This window comes from Struthio camelus, chromosome Z, assembly GCF_040807025.1.
Source record: "Struthio camelus isolate bStrCam1 chromosome Z, bStrCam1.hap1, whole genome shotgun sequence".
NCBI classification, from domain to species: Eukaryota; Metazoa; Chordata; class Aves; order Struthioniformes; family Struthionidae; genus Struthio; species Struthio camelus.
Genome location: NC_090982.1, coordinates 28355162 through 28375888, shown reverse-complemented (window position 1 = coordinate 28375888; position 20727 = coordinate 28355162). Strand labels below are relative to the sequence as shown.

Genomic DNA, 20727 nt, shown 5'->3' with positions numbered 1-20727 from the left:
CGTGTACAAAGGCTCATGATCAGAGATGGGGAGGAATAATTTCTCCTTCCCTTAAGAATAAAGAGAAAGGTTCATACAGGCAATACTTACCCCATTTGCAGTTCTGGCATCCATCTGCACAAGGTATGCAATTTTCAGAATCAAGGTCTTCCACTTCACCTGTACAGTGGAAATCCCCAATTTTGGGTTACTTCTAGGTAAATTGAAGGCCAACATTTGAAAGCATTCATCAAGGTTCCTGAAAATAAACTTTGTCCATGTCCAAACAGGAGAAAGATTTGAAACAATTTATTTTCTAGTTCGTTCTAGTGTAAGCCTACTCAATTTGAGGAATACACTCCTGTTTTATACTAATATAATATTAGAAGAGAATCAGAGCTGGAATTTAAGGACCTCAGCATCAGGTTGTGCATTGTACATTTCAAAACAGGAGCCAAAACACTTTAGCATATTTGCATAAGAGAGAAGAACAGAGTATTTATTAGTCCTGCTGACAGACAGTTACCTTCTCCACAACTGCGCTTCTCACAGGTGTTTTGAGCCAGGTAGTATCCTCTGAAACATCGTTTGCAGTGGCTGGCATCCAGGCAGACTTCGCACTGAAGGGCACAAGGCATGCAGGTGTGCTCTGAGTGGTAGTGCCCAGGAGGGCAGCTCTCTCGGCACTCCCCGTGGTACAGGAAACGGTCGATCCCTCTTCTATCTGTGGGACAAAAAAATAGGGACAAGAGGTCAGTAACAGCCGACATTTAGGCAGAAAAAGCAGCGTTATTAAACACCAGTCCTTTAGCTGAGGTAATTAATGTTGTCTACTAACTAACATTTATACAGTTCTACACCAGATGAGCTAAAATGTGAAAACATTTTGGAACCCCAAACCCTTCCACATTGCTGGGAGATTTTTGTCATTAAAAATGTTATGCTAGTGAATAAGTACTGCTTACATCCATCAGTGTAATCAAACAGGGATCAAGAGATTTCCATTATTGAGATCCCAATATTCCCTTGCCGCGAACATAGAAGTCTTCCCAACCCAAAAACATTTGTTCTGCAGATGTAAAATTGCCCTTGTGAAAGCAAAGCTACCCACTTCACCTGTGCGAAAGATCAGCCTGTTTCTGTAGTAGATTAAGCTGTAATCCTAGCCACTGCTAAACTCTGAAAGGGTTAGATTTGAATCTGAAGTGTAAACATGCATCTATTTGCTATCAGAGAACTAACGTTCCCTAGTGCGGGGGGAAACTGGAAGGTGCCCTACTTGAAATGCTTCTGAACGAGACCTCTGAAAACACCTATAACTCAGTGTGCTTGGTGCTGCAACACGGAGATTTTTCTTACGCACCACCCTACAGTACAAATTACATATGTTGAGGTGCTAAGCGTATTACATTGCTTTCATTATAGAGCATTCAAAGTATTTGCTATGATATTTTATTTCTGCAGCTTCAAAGAAGGGAGCTATGTTAGTGAATAGCTGCTACACTGTACAAGCAACTATTCAGACGACGTTTCGTTCGCTTTTCGTATATGAATGTTTAGAGTGCACTTTTCGCATCTCCTCAGGGTTTGACTCTCATTGGAGTCTCCATTTCTGGATAATTTAATATTGCTCTCTGCAGCAGTAGGGAGAGACATGAGAAACAGTTATATGGTATAGAACTTCCCTCTCAAGTCTCACCTAGACTTTGAAGCTTTTGTCTATTCATCTGCAGACTCTGAAATTAGAATTGCAGTCTCATCACCAGTACAGCTAATTAATGCCACTCATGCTAGTGTTTTCCTGTAAGTTGGACACTTATTGCTAAGCAAAGTCTGGGTCACTCCTTACTAGGACTGAATTTGAAGTAGCTACTGAGAGGAAAAAGGCCGTGAATCCACTGTCAGTCCTCAGGACAGGCTCATCAAAAATTCTTTCTTATGAAAAGAAATGAGGTTGAATCCTAAATACACTTCATTTCCAGGGGTGTTTTAGGCTACTCACAAATACTTGCATGTAATAACTCCCAAGTTCTTTACCCACCCGGCATTAGAGAGGCTAGAGGGAGTAATTTTCATAACATAAACCATACTAGTGCTTCAAAAGGAGCAGAGTTGCTTTTTTTGGGCTAACCAAAGAGCTATTGATATTACCCTCTCTCCCAACTTAATCTGTATAAAAATGTGGCAAAAGATATATTTAGATGTGTGTTAATGATAACCTTCTCTTCGCAGAACCCATCTACCCAGCCTTAGGGACACAGCAGTCTGTAGTGACCTTGGAGTCCCCCCCAAGCACACTGGCTCCCTGCCTACTTGTGCATGCAGGTTTGCTCCATTTCGGTGTAACGTATGCTGTGCAGACGTTGGAGGAGGCAAGTGTCATGATTTATTTCCTAGAAGCAGGTTGTGTAGGCTTTCTGTCTTTCTTCTCCTATTATTGTTCCTGTTAAGACAGGCCCTATCCAAAATATACCCAGGGCAATGCATAAAGATACAAGGATACTGTAGAGCTGTGTTTTCTAATACTTTAAAAAAGAAATTGAATTCAAAGATCCCTTCAGGGTTAAAACAAGATTATGAATCGGGTCAGTAGCAAAAGCACTATACACTTAAATCGGCTCTAAGAACTGGCCCTTGGAGCAGAGGGGAAAGGAAACTGAGAGGCCTAGCAAGGGGAGATTTTGCTGCAAGGCAAAATCCTTCTTACCTGTTCCACAAACAGTGCATTTGTTAGGTTCACTTCCACTGCAGTCCAGGCAGGTATGATGGCACAAATGGCACTGTCCTTTAAATTCAAACTTGCCTCTGGGGCATTGCAAAACACAGCGACCATCGTCAAAAGCTCTTTTGGGGCAGAGAGAGGCAGAATTACATATTCAGCAACATCTTGTTCTTTAAATTTAAAGCAAAGCAACAAGAAAACAAGATATTCTTCCTTCATTCCATATGGTAGAGTCTTTGCACTTTACCCCTTCATTTCCCTGATCTTATAAAATTTGCTAAGATAAAGTGAAAAGTCGACTATATTTTGATCTAGGATCTTAGATTTCAGAGACAAGCTGAATTATTTTTGCCAGAAAAATTACCCTTTTGTCCTGTATCTAGCTGTCCGTATACCATAACCTCTGAAGGGTTTCCTTATAACTGTTAGAAAGAAAGCAAGAACAGGCCTTTCTCTGTGAAAGAACTATCCATCTGTTGAAGTTTTCTATTATTTTTACTTTAAAGGCTTGCTTTGAGCTGTACAATGGCTCCAGTGAAATGATTTCAAACATCCATCTGAATCTTGGCAGGACTGAAGCCTTGAGGAGCTGTCTCTTCAGACTTGCATCTTAGCTGTTTTGCTGCTAAATGTTTTCTTTTTTTGATGGGTAATGACATATCTTTTACAGAATCTTTTTAAGTGTTGAAAATCTGTTTAGGAGAAATGCATCAATAACAATATGACTATTAAAAGAATATAAAACAAGTTGACTAGAATTTGAAAATGTTTTGAATATTTTGCAAGAAAATAAAAAAAATAAGAGGCCAGAGGCTGTCATCTCCCACTCAACTGCTTTCATCCTTCACCAGTTTGGCATCTGAGGACCTGGCACTCAATTTTCCCAGTCAGGATCATAATACAGATTTCCAGACTATGTTGTCTATACGCTTAGGGAACAACAGGCTCTCTATAATATTAAGATAGCGCATGGTTCCTTAGAGCCAGCCCGTGGAATTAGAGAATGCCTACAATATCATAAATTTGCACTGCTATGGTCATTGTCAGATTTATTCTGAAAGAAAAGGGGAAAAATATCTGCAAAGTTTAAAACCGATTTTGTCAAACTGTCTTTGAAGCCATCTAAAATTTAACATGATTGGAAATGACGAGGCTTATGAGGTGCGAAGATGGAAGAATACTCTACCATGCAAACAGCCTTCCTGAAGTGCACATAGTAAATCAGTGTCTAACACTACTTACGAACTGATAAAAAGACTTGTGAGGCTGAACGCAGGCTGCTGGTGAGAAACAGAGAGAGACTTGTATGGGTGTACGAGGTGTTCAGCAAAGATACAGCTCAGGAGCCTAGGAACGAGATGCAGACTGCAGCTCGTATGGATGTGTTTGCATTAAGTTTAAGACCGTTATTCAGCGTTACTCATGGGGTTTGCAGCCCACTCTGGATGGTTTCTGTGCAAATAGGACAACGTGACAGAAGTCCTGAAGGTAGCTGGGCTGTGCCTATATGACCTGCAAAAATGACTATATTCCATCACACGCACTCCCTGAAATGGTAGGCCTTCTTACAAACAGTTTACACAGCGGTAAACTACATTTTTCTAGCTTTTCGTCATGTTGCCCCTAATGATAGACACCAGCAGGTCAGATCCGTAGCTCAAACGATCGATAGAGGGAGGAGGGTTTTTATGAAAATTGCTGTTTGGCTGCACATAAATCTTCCCTCCTGTTTTGAAAACGGATAATAGCATTTTGGATTTTCAAACAAGAAAATGATCTGACAGTGAGTTTATTATGGAGTGAGGTGCTAGTGCTGAATCCTCACAAAGAACAGGAATTGTTCGGTGTTTTCATTTTCACAGATTTTCAGTAATGCCCTCCCCCCGCTACAGCCTCCAAATCTTTTCATCCTTCCCAAAGAGGAAAGCTGCTGTCCTGCAGGAAAGCTCCACTGCTGAATTTTGGTCTGTATTGTCTAACAGCCATTCATTACTTTCTTCAATAGACACTATTTAAAACTCTGAAGAGCTATAGGATTTAGGAGACTCTGTCATTTAAACAGGTCTATTTCCAGTACATGAAAAGTAATGTCCGTTGGAAGGATTTGTTCTTTAGCTTCTGCTTGAGATTTCTCTTTATTAATTATTGTTTTAATAATGATTGTCCCAATACGACTTTTCCTAACAGCTTTCCACAATGTGCAGAGGGAGTAGAAAAAGTCTGTAGATACTTTGCTTGTAAAAATTGAAAACTGCTAAATGATTTGTTATAGGGAAGACAGAGCACCTCTGTGAGGTCGCAGAGACTCAAGACAGCTTCATCACTGCAAATACATAGGTGGTTTTGCTTAACAGCATTATAACTCCATTGTCCTATACCTTCTCAGTTTCGCAGATATCTCTGGATAAAACTCACAAAATAGGCATCAAGGAAACATGGACAGTCTAATTTAATGCAATTGTGAATCAAAGAAATTCAGTTCTTAGTCTAAAATTCTGCCCAGACTTCCTTTGCTAATGCCATTTCTGATGCAGCACACCTTAAATTAGTACTGTTTCTTCAGCTATGAATTTTTTTGGACTCCACTGGGGTTTGTCCTTTATGGCATGGTCTTGTAACAGACATTTGCATTTTAAATTGTAGATTTCCTTGGGGATATTTTTTCTGTGCAGGAAAATGTCGTGCAAGACCTGATTCTGACCTCATATCACTGTAAATGTCCACTGGCTGCAATACAATCTGGAGCAAAAGAACTGGAATAATTGGTATGAGAATAAAAGCTAAATAAACAAATAGGATACATAAAGCTAAATAAATATATAGGACATGGGCTTAAACGCAACAGACTCCTGCATCAGGTGCTAGCTCACTTAAACGTAAGCCTGATCTGCCATGCCCTGCGGAAGAGTCGCTTTCTCGCTCCATCCACTCCTTGTGGGAACGCAGAAAAATTAGTCTTCTAGCTAACAGATAGGGGTCTATGTTTAGGGTGCTATGAAAAATCTCCCAAATTACCTGATTGCCTTAATGTTTGTATTCATTTGCTGCACCAAATTCTATAGCACTGTAAAACTGTAGATACCCTGGACTCTTGCCATTTGAATACACCTGTTCTGACTCCAGTGTCTATGATTTTGAATTGGATGAGAATAGACGACAATGAAGGAAAGACTGTTTCACTTATTTAAAGAAAATTTTCTCTATCTGTGGGAACCATCTGGGTAGATATTGACTGTCTATGTAACCAGCTGATCTTGCTCACATAACCCTTGTTTTCTCACTTTCTTGCCATGATTTTGTTTGCTGAACAAATTGATTACTTCTTCATCTGAGTCTGTAAGCTATTGCTGCAGACCATGCAGCCACTTCTGCAGATCCTGATGTAAGGCCTTCATGCTACACAATGCTAGGAGACACGTACCTTGTGCCTGGACAGCTGATGCAGTCATCCTGCTCAGGTCCAATGCATTTCTGACAGGATACTTTGCACAACTGACATATCTGGGAATCATCAAGATATTCCCCTGGTAGAAAAAGAATTAAAGTATTTATTTCAGATGAACATCTCACATTAAAAAAGAAAAAAAAAACCCAAAGCACTAAGGCATGTTGGTAAATTTAATAAGCAAAAGGAATTGGATCTGTTTTAAATTCCTGAAAAGAGCATGTTTCATTGTGACATGAAGAAAACAAGTGTTTGTTCCCTTGTGGCACTGGGCCAGTCAGAATTAGGAGTTCATATGCCCTTTATTTTTTATTTTTTCTATACAAGCTTGACAGAGAGTGACTCTTACTGTTGAGGCTGATGCTATTTCTCCTGGCACAACTGGAGGAAGTAATATGACTTTTTTAGTGTTCATCATGGACAGTTACATCAACAACAGTGCCATCCAGGAGCCTCTCATTACCTAAACTTCTCTGGTGCAGTTGCACTGTACTCTTGATTACAAGCTCCGGTTCAAAGGCCGTGCTGGACATGAGCGTGGGGTATGTTATGGGTGCAGAAGGACGTGAATTAGCTTCCATGAATCAGAGATGCAGTGCTCTTAAAACCTCTAGATATAGCATTTTTGCCCCCCATCCCATGCCTCCCAGGCTGCTGCTTTGAGACTCCACTCCTGAAAGACCTGTAGTTACTTCAGAGATTTACACACCCAGCTCTTGTTTAGACTAAATGAAGTTTTGGTGCCCAAGTGCCCACCCACCACTTGAAAAGATCTTGCATTATACAAATGAGTGTTTGAAAACTGTGGCTAAGGATGTAAACACCTGCAGATCATGAATGCAGTAATGTTATTATGGTGCTGTAGTGCACAGTCCACCAATATTCACTGAATAATTATTAAAATGTTGTTGCAGATCTACATAGCTGTGCTCATCATCACTTTCAGAGCAGAGACAGTCATTTGGTAAGTGGCATGAATACTGTATCTGTGAAAGGCATTGCGTGAGGACAGGAAATCAGTTTATGAAGCAGATTTATAAAACCTAATATTGAGTGTAGTGTATGGTGGTTTGTTATGGGCAAAATCTTTCTAATCAAGCCTAGATATCTGAGAGAACTGGCTGCTCCTTCACCCTTAAGTAACTGAAGGGACTGGACAGAGAGTCCTGCATGCATAAAGCCTGCAGTTTCTACAGACACTCTAGTATGGAGAAACCCTTTCCACTTGTATTGCTGCTGTGAAATCCAGATTGGGCACATGCAGCGGATTTTAGGAGTCAAAATCTGAATGGGGAATGACTTGGTTTCTGATGTCAATTGCAATGAGCTCCTTGTATTGAAAAGCAACGAGACCATACGAGCAAACAGATAAAGAGATGAAGAGAAGAGGTATTTTCTAAAATACTGTTATTTGAGCTCTCTGTCTCTTGCCTTTTCTACTTCATACAAATCTATATTAACTAATTTCATAATAACTGAAATCTCTGGTATGATGTATAAGCGAGGATAGTGCCCACCATGCTTGAGGGGATGGGTCCAAAGCCAATGACACAGCTATATAAAACATGAAAAGTGTGTTCCTCAGAGGCTGGTCAGGGATCAGTGCTAACTGGAAAGAAGCTTGGAAATAGGAGCAAATGAACAGTCTCTTGCTGAGCTCAGGGAAGCAGGAATCTGTGTATTTTGTGCAAGTAAATGTGAGCTTCAAAGAAAGATAACAGCACTATTATTTCTGCTGCTAATAGCAGCTACCCACAACACTCTGAAATTGGTTAACCACTCCAGTAAAAAGGGTAATGGTATAACTTGTCGGAGAGAGAGACAGAGACGTCTTGGTTCGTGAGGGATTTTGCAAGGTAGGATTTACACACACTGTGGAATTCTTTAGAATTATCTATAGTACACCATTCTGTCCTCTGGGATTTACAGGCATTGTTTGTTTCCTGACTCTTGCATTTCTCTTCAGTAATGACTTTCCATGTTTTCCATCTCTTTTAAAATACCTTTTGCTCGCGCTTAGAGGAGGTGGCTATGCGTATGAGTATACATTTGTATGCACACACGTTCACATACCTTTACAGTGCTCATTATCCCAAGACCTCAAAGAGCATTTTGAATAACTGTATCTACATATATCTCATACGTCTGACCTACACTCATGTAGCTAGGCATTGAATCATGTAAATTGACATAGCTCCACTGAAGCATGGCAGCTCTTCTGAGTTCTTCTCTTCTGTATTGTATGATAGATTGCATTATAAAGGACTAATGACAAAAACAGACTACATTGTGCAACTTTTTGACGCAGAGCTCAGCAGCGTGTTGCACTTATCCTGAAGTTCCTAGGAGAAAATGCTGTGTTGATCAGTAAATATCACAATATTGAATATGTATAATCTCCACGTTCTAGGAAAAAAGATTGCCCTGCTGTTCAGTAGATCATCGTGGTAATGACAACTTCTGCTAAACGTAGGTCTCCTGACTCTTCTCAACATGTATTCAGACGGTATAACATGGAATCCCATTATCTCAAATGACTTTATGAGATTTTAATATGTCATACATATTTCAGTAGAAAAACAATCAAGTTTCTCAGAGTTTCAGTTTCTTTCTTCTAAAAGTTTTGTTAGATAATACACAATCATGAAAAAATACACTTTCGGGAAATTCTTCCTACTGCAGGTTCTGGTGGCTCAGTGCTTTATACTGTCGACATTAAATGACTCAGAAATATCTCAGTGCAGCGCTATTAAATACATGCTTTTCTGACGTTGTTTTGCGATGCATATTCAAAAAGCTTGTTGTTTCTCCACTCTGTACTGCCTTCTCTTCATTTGCCCCCACTGTCTGTAGGCATATCCTTATGACTGGAGCTAGGAATTCATACACCTCAGTCATGCCCACTCAAATCCTTCCCACCTGGTAGAAGTGCTGACTTAAAAGGCTTTTGTTATTTCTTTGTTACTTCTTTCATTGGAAATGCTGTAATTCATTTCAGCTGCCCTGGAATAGGGCCAGAAAGGCCACTTCTCTGCTAACTTTATTCTCTGTGTTGGAGCATTTTAAAGCATACTGTTATAGGAATGTGCAACAGAAATTACTTATATGGTGGGCCCTCTGAATTGCCAGTCACCTCTACAGCTGTAGGTCTGTTACTAAATGTTAGTAGAATAGGATTTTTTTGTAGACATTCAAAGAGTTAACACTGAAGTGCAGCTTTGAAGAAGATTTTCAAATCACTCCGCAGAGCAGTTTAACTGCTTGCCAGACTTCCTTGTGGGCTATACATTTCTTTACAAATCTTGCTAGATAAGTGACATTCAACAAAGCCTCCACTCTTATTTTTTCTTTGTTCTGTATTAAAATTCTTTATCTGTCCAGTGTACGTAACTAGGAATACACAGCCAGCAATGAATCTCAGCTGTGCTTTAGTGCAAGCAACGCTGATTAGTAATTTGCATTCTGCCCGGATTTAATCTTCATTCAGTTGTTACTTTTGTGATGGGGACGTATATACATGAAAAAAAAAAAGAACTGAATTATTTTAGGATTTAGTTATATTAACAGAATTAATTTCGTGTAATTGGAAGATTTGAATGTATAATTTTTTTCTGTCCCTAGTTTAAAATGTCTCTTGCATACCTCATCCGGTTGTGCGAGGCTGTGGGTTGTGCCTTTAAATGCATGCAGGAGCCTACTTTCACACCACAGTCTTATCAGCAGATATGAAGCATTTTAAAATGAGGTAAGAACTATCATCTCCCTTTAAGGAGGCAGAAGAAAATGAATTGCAGGGTGGTCATCAAGTTAGAATCAGCATAGTTCCTGGGATGTTGCTAAAATCTTTGCATAAGCAGTACCAAATGTATGGCTGTTATCTTGTCACTATCTCTGTCCTGCTTGCCATTATCTTTGCACATAGTGACCAGCTAGTACAGGGTGTGAATATTCTTGCAAGGTATGCCTGAAAATGTACAGCATTTCATGCACTGGCAGTCATAAATGAATCTTCTTGTAAACCCCCATGACATTTGGTCATATGTTACTTACCCCCCCCAGCCCCCCATTCTTAATCAAAACATCATTTAATCTAATTTTAAAATGTTCACTGGTTATCTTGTGTAGTGTTGCCACAGCGGCTTTTCTTTAAAATCAACTAAAAATTGTCCTTATTTCCTCTCTTTTGCTTGTTTACTCTCACTGCAATCTGTATACGGATTTTGTATGTGGGCTTTTGTGTGCAGTCTGTAACCCTCTGTATGGGTTACAGAGGTTTCACAGAGATAAAGAAATATAGACCAAAATTTTTTTTCACTGATCAACAGCCAGAACTGAGAAAATTCAATCTTAGAAAGTGTTCTGCTTTTCCCATATTCACCCTTCACGCATTTTATTTTATTTTCAATGGCTAGTGGGACTGATTCCTTGAGTTTTGCTAAGGAAATATTAATTCTTGAAGTGTAAGTCCATAAGGGACTTGGAGCAGCCTGTGTAAAACAAGGCATTAAAATTCAGCCTAAGAACTCCTCTTAAAATTACCCCTCTGTTAAGCCCAATGCCTTAGCGTTTGCTAAGAGTATTGCTTCCAGAAAGTAAGCGTGCCTACAACTTGAAAATGGTAGGACATGGAGATAATAGCATTTCCTTTCCACCCAAATTTTGGCCAGTGGTACAAAATTTGCACCTGGTTTCTAACTTTAATTTGTCTAGCTTCAGCTTTCAGCCCCTCTTTGATTATTGTTCTCCGCTCAATCATTTACCCAGTGACCACTTTCCTGCCTCCCTTCTTGGGTGTGCAGAATGGACAGAGGAGAGACAAAGGAGCTTTAATAAGCAAAACATTGGGGTGATGATATTTGAGGTGATTGCAGGGATTCGGGAATGCAAATCTTTTCAGAAGTGCTTTCAGAAGGCATTGATGAACCTGACAGATGAAATTTGTTTCCTGGCTCCTAAGTCCCCTTTGTGACAGCTGACAAGGCAGATCCTGGAAAAGGGCTGAAGGTCTTTCCCCTGAACAGCAGTGTGTGGAGCCGGATGTGATATAATGATTTTAGGATGAAAGGCACTTTTGCTGCAGGATTAGCTGAGATCACATACAGCCTCAGGTTAGGTTTAATCGTGACAGGCAGGAGAGAGGCAACTGCCTTTATCAACCACGCTGTCTTGCACAACCCTCTGTTCTTTTCCCTGCTGAATAAAAATATTTACATCAGCCACGGCTGCCCTTTTTGCTGACATGAAGGGATTTCCCCTCACTTCTTTGTGTCTGTTTTTCCCCTCATTTCTATGTAGCATTTACACATTGGTTGCTGGAAGGCCAGTCAAGAGCTAGGGCCCTCAGGGGTACTGAGCAGGCACGAAAAGACTCCAGAAAGATATTTTCAGAAAAAATCAGCTTTAAACTTCCATTTGGACTAATAACCTGGATGCATGGAAGTGAAAGGGACCTGGACCAAGGTCAGCGCTTCTCCCTTGCTTGTGCAAGCACAAAGGTCAGGGCCTGGCAGGGCTGCTGCTTGCCTGAAGCCTGAAATTGGATGACCCCATGAGAATATGAGAAGGGAAAGAGAGCGACAGCGGCCTGTATTGTAGATGTTTTGCTCATGGAATTTTAGACCAAATGTGGAAAAAGTCTCTTCAGCCTCTACGTTTCTGGAGTGTTCCCAGCTGGAAATGTCCTTGTTGGGTCTTGTCATCCTTCCTATTTTTCATGAAGCCCTGTGACTCAGTATTTCCAAAAAGGCAGTGGACTGAAGGCATCTGAATCTCACTGAAACTCAGCACTTCTTGCTGATAATATTACTTTGGAAATCTAGATAGTTTCCTGCAGAAGATGCAACGGAAAGGTGCAGACCAACTTTATACATTTGAATAACTGTGGTGATATCTGCTTATGGAGTACGTTAAAGATAAAATCTTGTAATAGTGGAAGAAAACATGTTTCTTACTCAGGTTGGTATGACTCAACAGGTAGCACAGTTACTCCCTCCTACATTATACACTAAGGAGCCTGTAATTTGTGTAAGCAAAGCCTTTCGCGTTGTAAATAGGATTTCTACGGTCTGACTTGAGTAGTCATAAACCTGAAATGGAAAGAGCCAGATGTCCCAACTTGGTATTTCAGTGGTGGCATCTGTCTTGAATAGAGCGATCCCTGCACTGAGTTTATGTACTGGAGATCCCAGACTTAACCAGGATGTGAGTAAAGACGGGTTGAAATAATGGAGTGGATTCTAGAAGGCAAACCAAGGTCCTAATGAGATATAATAACATAGATTCATACCACTAATCAAATGCGATCTCTGTTTAATTTACAGAGATGACTACAAATTAAATCTGACTACAGATTTCATGGCGAATGAAATCTGCCAGAAAGACAAAGTTTATCTCTTTGAGAGTAAAAGAGAAAGAGGAGCATAAATTGATTCTTCTCATGAAAGATATAAAAGATCAAATTTTATTCCTATGTGTAAGTCTTCAGCCCCCTTCAATTGTCTTGCACTGGTGATCTCCTCTTGTTTAAAATTTCCCCTGGTTCCTAGTCTCCATCCACTATACACATCTCAGGAAAAGCCAAGGTAATAAAGTTTCATGACTTCCCCAGACAGTGCAGTCTGGGATGTTTCCGTTAATGATCCTTGCTGAGGGTGACTAGCTGGAAAACAATACAGCCCCTGGAATTTGGATAACTCTGGGGAGATATTTTGTGGCACCATTTGGCTATGGGAGCTTTTTGGACCCTTCCTTCAGTCCTGCGACTGGAAGGGCTCAGGATGGCCATGCTGGAGGCAGGTCCAGCAAGAGCTGGATTTGCACAGCTTCAGGACAGTATGGCCTAGGAGTAAGAAAATGAGTTATTTTATTTGGGAATGGATATTTGGGTTATTTTTGTCTTGAAATCCAGTTAATGTTGCACAAAATTGGCATATTAGTATAGTCACAAGCACCATGAACATCCGTTGCTTTCATTGCGTTTGTATGTTGGAGTCATTCTCCTTGGGTAAATAAATAATCACACCCAGTCAAAGTTCTAGCCTTTCCGCAGCATCCTGACTGGAACAAGGGGCCTTAATACTCTTGTTTTGTAACGCCATAAGGAAAGATTCTACGGTGTCTTATGCCAGGATGGTATTTTTTGCTTTGAAAAGTGATGTTGTTTTCCCAGAAGACCTTCCACGAGTCCATCCTCCAAACACTGAAAAACACTGACAAATAAATGACTGTGCATGTGCCATTCCTTTACGCCTTGCCTTGGCCAACTTTGGCAGCAAATGCATGAGCTGCCCAGAAAAAAAGAGACGTAACAAAAAACAGCCTTTGATGTGGCACAGAGAGTCTGCCTATGTTGCTTACTGGAAATGCTGTATTTAAACCACAAGGCTTTCTTGCTACAGCACAGTTTCCTCTGACTACACTTCTCACGCTAGAAGTGAAAATTGGCTCCTTTATTATGCAATAAACATTGCTTCCTAAACCAGAGACAAAGTCTTTCCAAGATCAATTTAATCATAACATGGCTATTAATCATAATTCTGTGGGGGTGCGACAGCAGGTGACCATACCTGCAGTCTTACTGGCTTCAGCCTGAGGATTTCAGAGCAGTGGCTATAGGGAAGCCCATATCACAGTGCTCTGAGATTTCACAGCAACGTCCCAGAACTTAACTAGGTCTAAATCCACCAGCGTGGACCTGAGAATGGAAGTGCAGCTGTTGCTTGTACTTCCACTTGTTGGGTGTGATCCTAAGGTTCAGAGCTTTAGGTTGTTTTCAAGGACACTCTGTTGTTACCCATCATTGTTTAGTCCCTATCATATGCATACTAAAGAAGAGGATTTAAGCCCCAACACACTCTGAGGATAAGGTTAATTAAAAAAAATCAGATAATTAATTTCATTAAAAATTGGAATCTTACAAAATAAATTAAGTAAAACAACAAATAAATATTATGCCAAGCAGAAATCTGTTTTTCTCATGCTAAACAAAATGTTCATCAAAGATGATACATTTTGCAACCTTTTTTCCCCCTTTGTACATTGAAACTACAGGTTTTGAACAAGCTTGTGCAAGTTGTTGTTGGGTTCAGTTTCTTCGCGATGAAACCTTGACTAGGATTTTTCTTTGTATGCTGTAAAAAGTTTTAATATTTGCTTAGAATAGTTTGCACAAACATCTAATGGCAGAACTTTTACTGAGTCATGGTTCATTCTGTAGCAATGACATGAAAATGGGCATGCACACTATAAATACAAGGCATGCTAAAGGATCAAAGACAAGATACTGTTCAGTGAGTTGCACTGAAACATTGATTCACATAGGTTGACTGAAACATTGATTCACATAGGCAGCCACTTAAATATCTTTAAAAGAATCTTGGTTTTATAACTGACGCCTTCTTACAGTCATCCAGTTCATTAAATAATTTCATTAAAAAATAACAAATAGCAACTGGAAGTGGCCACTGACATAGATTATACTCACTCTGGCTGTGATATGGCTTCATTATGAAGATTAATTTGGTAATTACCAAGTTATATTTAGTGATGGGTATGGCTGTTGTAGTCACCTATAGTATCTCTGCAGGTAGGTCTACTGATCTTACGGGCTCATACTGCCATACTTGTTATCATTACCTGACAGCAGGGAACATGAGGAGCCTTGTTCTCCTACAATACGCTCAATAGCACACGGTTGCTCAAACTTTCCTGCGACACTGGAAAGCTACAATCCCAATAGGAATCCGGAGTAGTCTGTAAGTCTCCCAGGAAAATCTTTGCTGCAAAAAGTATTCTCCCCAGAGTGGGAGCCTGTGAAGCTCCCCAGGAAAAGGCAGGCTGTGCCACCAGAGACTGCTGTGCAGGTAAACAGGGTCTAAGTCAAGAGCCAGAGGAGCTACCTGCTGGGGGCGTGACGTTTCCACCGACACATCCTAGCAGGATTTTGAGTTGTTGATCCCGTTAACACAGGTGTGTGACTGAGGGGAAGAGCTGGAGTAGAAAGGGAGCAAGGCTGTAACCTCATTACAGAAAAGGAAATGCATCTTCCACTTATAAAATGATGCTTTCATACAGAGGGAGTCTGCTGATATTCTGCCTGTGTGTTCTACACAGCCAGAGCATGCTACGCTTTTCTGGCTAAAAACAATGTCAGCTGATGCGTGAGGCTTTTTTTGGCCTACAGGTGTTACTGTCTCCTAGACTTTCAGCAAGGAAGAGGGCCAGGCAGCCCATGCCTCATTGAAATCAAGGGGAATCACTCTGTTGTGCAAGGATTCTGCTAATTGGATGTGAACAGGCAAATTCTCTGCCATGGAAGTGATGTGTTTTTAAGCTAGTAGTCTGTCTCTTCAAAAATCTATCACTGATTTTTGACTTGTGACACAAATAAAGCAGAAGCCAATGAGCAGATATGGACTGCTAACATCCGGTGTCCTTTCAGACTGGTAGAAAAATACTATTTTCTTCATGCTCAGTAGCTTCTGATCTTCCTAAAGTGGTCTGTATCTGTTCTGCATGCCAACAAAACAGCGTAAAATACTGAATACTCCAAACAACTCGCCGTTACTGAATCAGAGGGGGAGGACTGATCTCCTAAGAAAACTCTAAGTTGGGAGCAAACTAGCTTCCTTCCATTTCAGTCCCACTGCTGCAGTAATCCACTTGTATAAGGACGAAATACAGTGTTGTTTACTAACATTTCTTGCATCTGGCCACTGCTACATTGTTCAAAGGCATTGAGCTTTAGAAAGTTCTGGCTTCAGCCTAAAACTCAGGTCAAAACTTGCTCATCTGTCAGGCTTCACAGCTCAACATTTAGAGATACGCTCTTTACAGCACACTTATTGGGACAGAGCTATAATGAATTTATGGTCACTTTTGTCTGTTACTCATCCAGAGAAGATGAAATCTTGGCAATAAAAGATATTGCCACTGATCGAATTACTCAGGGCAGGTAACGAATGAGCATTTTGACTAAAGCCAGTCAAGACTCTGATTCTGCAGGGCTCACATGTGAGCCGATATGGAGGCATCTTGATTAAAAGGTAGAGCCTGCCCTTTGCAAGAACACAATCCAGTGCTCTGCTTTTGAGGGATACTCCATCTGCATACTGGCAAATGAAAGGAGACCAGTAGTATCTCATTGTGCAAAAGGCCATGTATGACTGCAAAACTAATGCCTTCCTCCTAAACTGTCTTGAGACATAAGGTATTCATGTCTGACTTTTTAATCAAAAGTATGCAAGAGATTAAGTCTCATCACAAACCCTTATGGGTGGGAAGGAGCTAATGCTACTGCACGACACACCAGGGTTCAGACACAGCTGTACTGCTACTGCACGAATGGCATCCTCCACGGAAACCAAACTTTACTGCTCTGATAAACTGCACTACTTAAAAAAAGAAAAAGTCAAAAAATTAAGCACCCTTACCCACCCAATTTCTTGCAATGACTCGTATGTAGAATCAAAGTGCTCTATACCATAAAGCTACTTTGCCCTTCAGTAGAAATGATTTACGTACAGATTATCAACATTTTCTTCCACACCAAAGGAACAGGAATTTAGGTTAATTTAATAGAAAAAATAAAATATGGAATAACATTGATTTTGGCCAGTATCAATTACAACAGAACTACCCTATTTTACAAATAACAACTGAACATTTTACACATGTACAGTAATTTTTCAGTAAAAATGAATTTGGATTTAACAATGTGTCAGTTTTTTTAAAGAAAACAAAGATAGTAATTTCTTCTCTATAATAGCGTTAGAGGCATTTGTAAGTATCCAAACAAATTCTTTACAATCCTTTACATAATTAAATCTCAATTATGAATATATATTTATATATAATATATATAATATTAACTTAAACTTTGAAAGCATTATGTTCTAGTTAATAATTTTATATTGAGAAATGAGGCAGTAACAGACTAGTAGTTAAACTAGCACAAACTGAATTCTCATAACTTTGAATGTTTATCACGAAATTTGTAATGGGCACCAAAGGCGCTTCACAGGCTCTCCTGTCATGCGGAACAAGGTGTAGGTTGTAATAGTTTATCTGCTGTCTGGAAAAGGAGCATATTGTCCCTTATTGGTTCACACCCATTCATTTGTAAACCTTGCACAAGCATTTTTATATATAAAAAGGAGAGCCTCTTTATTTTCTAACATTTATATGCTGAAACGCCAGCAGTCCATTTTCTACTTGTGTGTCCTGGAAAGACAACTGAGAGAGACGCTTGGTACATTTTAAGTATTTTCCCCCCAAAACAGTATCTTTGAAGTTCAATTTGCTGTCTTCTGCTAGCTGAACGGCTTTCAAATAGTATGCTAAGAGAAGCTGATGACCATATATTAAACGGAAATTTGAATGGACAGCTGTGTACCTGGGTACAGAGAGAAACGCAGCGGCCTGCTTCTCCTCTCTCACCTAGACTGGTTTTACAGTGAGGTAACTCCATTGGCTTCTGCAGGGTTTATTCCTGCTGACATTTGTACTGTCAGTGGTTAAAAGCAGATTCAGGCCCATTATGACAAGATTGTTACACCAAGAAAACCTCTGATTTATTGACCGATATGTAATTACTCCCGGAGACGTATTTGGCACAGCTCGCTTGTAAATCCAGTCCTGTAAACACATCCTGTCACATACAGTCACACTGGCATTTCTGTATCTACATACTTCTGTATGCATAGCCCCATATGTCTGCAGGATCAGGTCCCCTGTTTTGTGAATGTTACAAATCAACAATGATTTATGAATACTCCTTACACGACACCAATGTCTTCCGATTTCCGAGCATTCACGTTACTCTTGCTGATACAAACCAAGAGGAGTAGTAGCTTCTGCATCCGTTCGCAATAGGAACAATGGTATTTTTTTTAAGTTTATTGGAAATAGCTTTGACAATTTAAAAAAATAAAATAAAAATCCTAGCATATCTGTTAATAAGCTAGCTGTCTAAAAATGAGATCTATATGACCAAAAAAAACAACTTGGGCAAAACATATATACATACTGCATGTGATACATAAAACAGCACACAGCAGAGGAAGTAAGAAAGAAATGTGTGCAGAAATGATCACTTTTAATTTTTTTTTTTAAATACTGTTACAAAAGGTGCAGAACTTAGTCCCGCAGCTGATGATGTTTCTGATTCCCTCAGGAATTCATTTCCTCAAGTTCCCCCTATCTCTATATACAGCACAAAAAAAGACTGATGCAAACATTTTTGTATCGTTTAGTTTTAATCCATGTAAAAGTGTGGTGTATTCTTGAAACACTCTTTAAACATCTTGAAGGGGAAACAAGCAGGAAAAAAAGGGAAGAAAAAGGACCTTCAAAAAACAGGAATAATCCTAAGGTTGACAGGAAATCAAATCATGAGTGAAACGTTAATTTTGGCATCAAATGCTTTGGTCACACAATACTGACTCTGTGATCCTGGATGCTTAGCTCTAAACACCCAGTTATGAAAGGTAGGCGTGTTGTAGTTTTTTCCATTTAAGTCCCAACAAACAGTTCACCATCTCCCCAGACAAAGAGGAGGGAGAAAGAGAGAGAGGTGGCTTGCTTTTTTTTTTTTTGCCTTTTTTTTTTTCCTTTTTCAATAATATGGATTAATCTCTAAGTCTACAGGAGCAAGAGGACTCTGGGAGGTGTCAGCTCACCCCTTGTGCGTACATGTTCTGCAACACAGTTGCTGAAGCACTTTCCGCTGGCAGAGATTGTTCTTTTTCACCAGCATACAGAATCCGCCCTCGGCCCAAGACTCTTCCGTGGCTTCCGGAGGGCGGCGGTAAGAGAATGAGGGGAAGTTGCAGATTTGGAGAGCATGGTGTGGACAATGGAGGAAGGTTTAATTGGTCAGACAGGCAGATTTGGTTGAAGAGACCATTCAGGAGCAGGTAGCAAGGAGGAAATTTGGTCCATCAAAAGGAATTTCAGTCAACAGCATTTTTTTTTTTTTCAGGAAGAGATATTGTGTGGTCCGACAGGGAATGATTGGTATCCATTTGTGAAAGGGAAAAAAAAGATTAGAAAGAGAATAATTAGAAAACAGTGATATTTACAGCAAAGGAATTTTTTCTCAGTTTTTATGAATCAAAAGAATAAAACAGTCAAATCACAGAAAAAGATTAAAACATTCTCAACAGAAATGCAAACCCTACAGAACAGGTTGGACACGTAACCAGTGCTCCGTTGTCAGGCAGTGAAATGAGACCCTCTGCGCGTGGTAATTTATGGAAAAAAAGACTTATTTTCCTCAGCCACTCTAGACTATGGAGAACATGTGCCACGTAGCGGGCTGTAGTGTAGTGCTTCCTTGCCATGACAACTGGGCAGGGCAGAGACAAGGAAACAGTAGTGAGATGGGGCGTTCTCAGCCTTGGGCAGCTACCCATGGATCCAAAGTGAATTCTCCAGGCTCATGAGCGGAGAAGTACTGCTGGGTGGCACAATTTACATACAGCCTCTCTGTCTTGGATACATTAATAAAAATGTTCAGTGCACAGGACCTCCTCAGAGATCTCAGCTCTGCTCAAGATTAAGTAGTTTTGTAAGACATCCGTGAACCCTACTTCTGTGCATTTTACTCTAACGTTGCTTCCCAGCTAAATTCATGTCCATGAATAGTACGTATGCTGGAGAAAAAGCAGAGCATTGGTTTGTATGTGGAAAAAAAAGCATTATCTGAAGCTTCAAAGATAAAGGTTGGAATTTCAGGCACATGAAATTCCTTTGCCTGAGCTCTTTCCGCTCTACATAAATAAAGAAAGTAGCTTCCACCCTCAGTGATCTTCCTCCTGCAAACTCTCTGGAGTTGCACATGTACAGATGAGGATGGACTTGACGTTGCATGTGTACAGATGAGGATGGCTTTATCCTAGCATACTGAAGATCAAACTGATACATCAGAAATTTGCACTGCAGCATTGAACTGCAGTATAATACTGAGACAGTGATTACCCAGAGCTCGTAATGTTAAACTTCTTTTCATTTCTCCAAGTATACCTTACCTTCTCTGGACTAGCACTAGATTACAATAACGCTTTTTTCTAATATTCTGATATGAAAAGGTCTCATGATTGGTTTACTTTGGCACCTGCAACGTGACTTTACACTGGATAGCATATTTTTCAAACTTAGAAGGCCTAAAAGCCTACAGGGACTGTAAAGGCCCACAGAACCAAGACTTTATCCTGCTCTTTCTAATATTGTTGGTTTTTTTAATCTTTGATAAAATTCTTACTGAACCCAGCTGGAGTGGCCTGGACCAAGAGTCATTGTCAGCTTTTACCACATTTCATGCTGGCTATATTTCACACTGTTTTACAGGCTTTGTTCTGGTATGAGTTTACTGTCGGACTGCATCTGTTGGACTGTACCTATAAGTAATTCAAATAGTAATGTTTTTAGAGAAGCATGCCATTATCTAAGTGTCTGTGTAACTGCTCTTCTAAAGGAATGAATAATAGTGAATAAGTAAGTCAATCATATGCAGTAAGAATGGTACCTTGGTTGCCTCAGGAAAAGTTCAAGTTTCCATCACAAATTGGGTTCCACCTATTCA

The 20727-nt window shown here is 40.0% G+C and overlaps 1 protein-coding gene across 1 annotated transcript in view; it reads right to left on the bottom strand.

Moving 5' to 3' along the window:
- The window catches only part of PCSK5 (proprotein convertase subtilisin/kexin type 5), a 250946-nt gene that overhangs the window by 42168 nt on the left and 188051 nt on the right, over positions 1-20727 (bottom strand). Inside the window, exons 21-24 of the mRNA XM_068927337.1 lie at positions 6123-6225; positions 2687-2823; positions 506-703; positions 91-159 (exon numbers count right to left, since the gene is read on the bottom strand). Coding sequence (XP_068783438.1) covers positions 91-159; positions 506-703; positions 2687-2823; positions 6123-6225 — 507 coding nt within the window. The remainder of the gene's footprint in view (positions 1-90; positions 160-505; positions 704-2686; positions 2824-6122; positions 6226-20727) is intronic.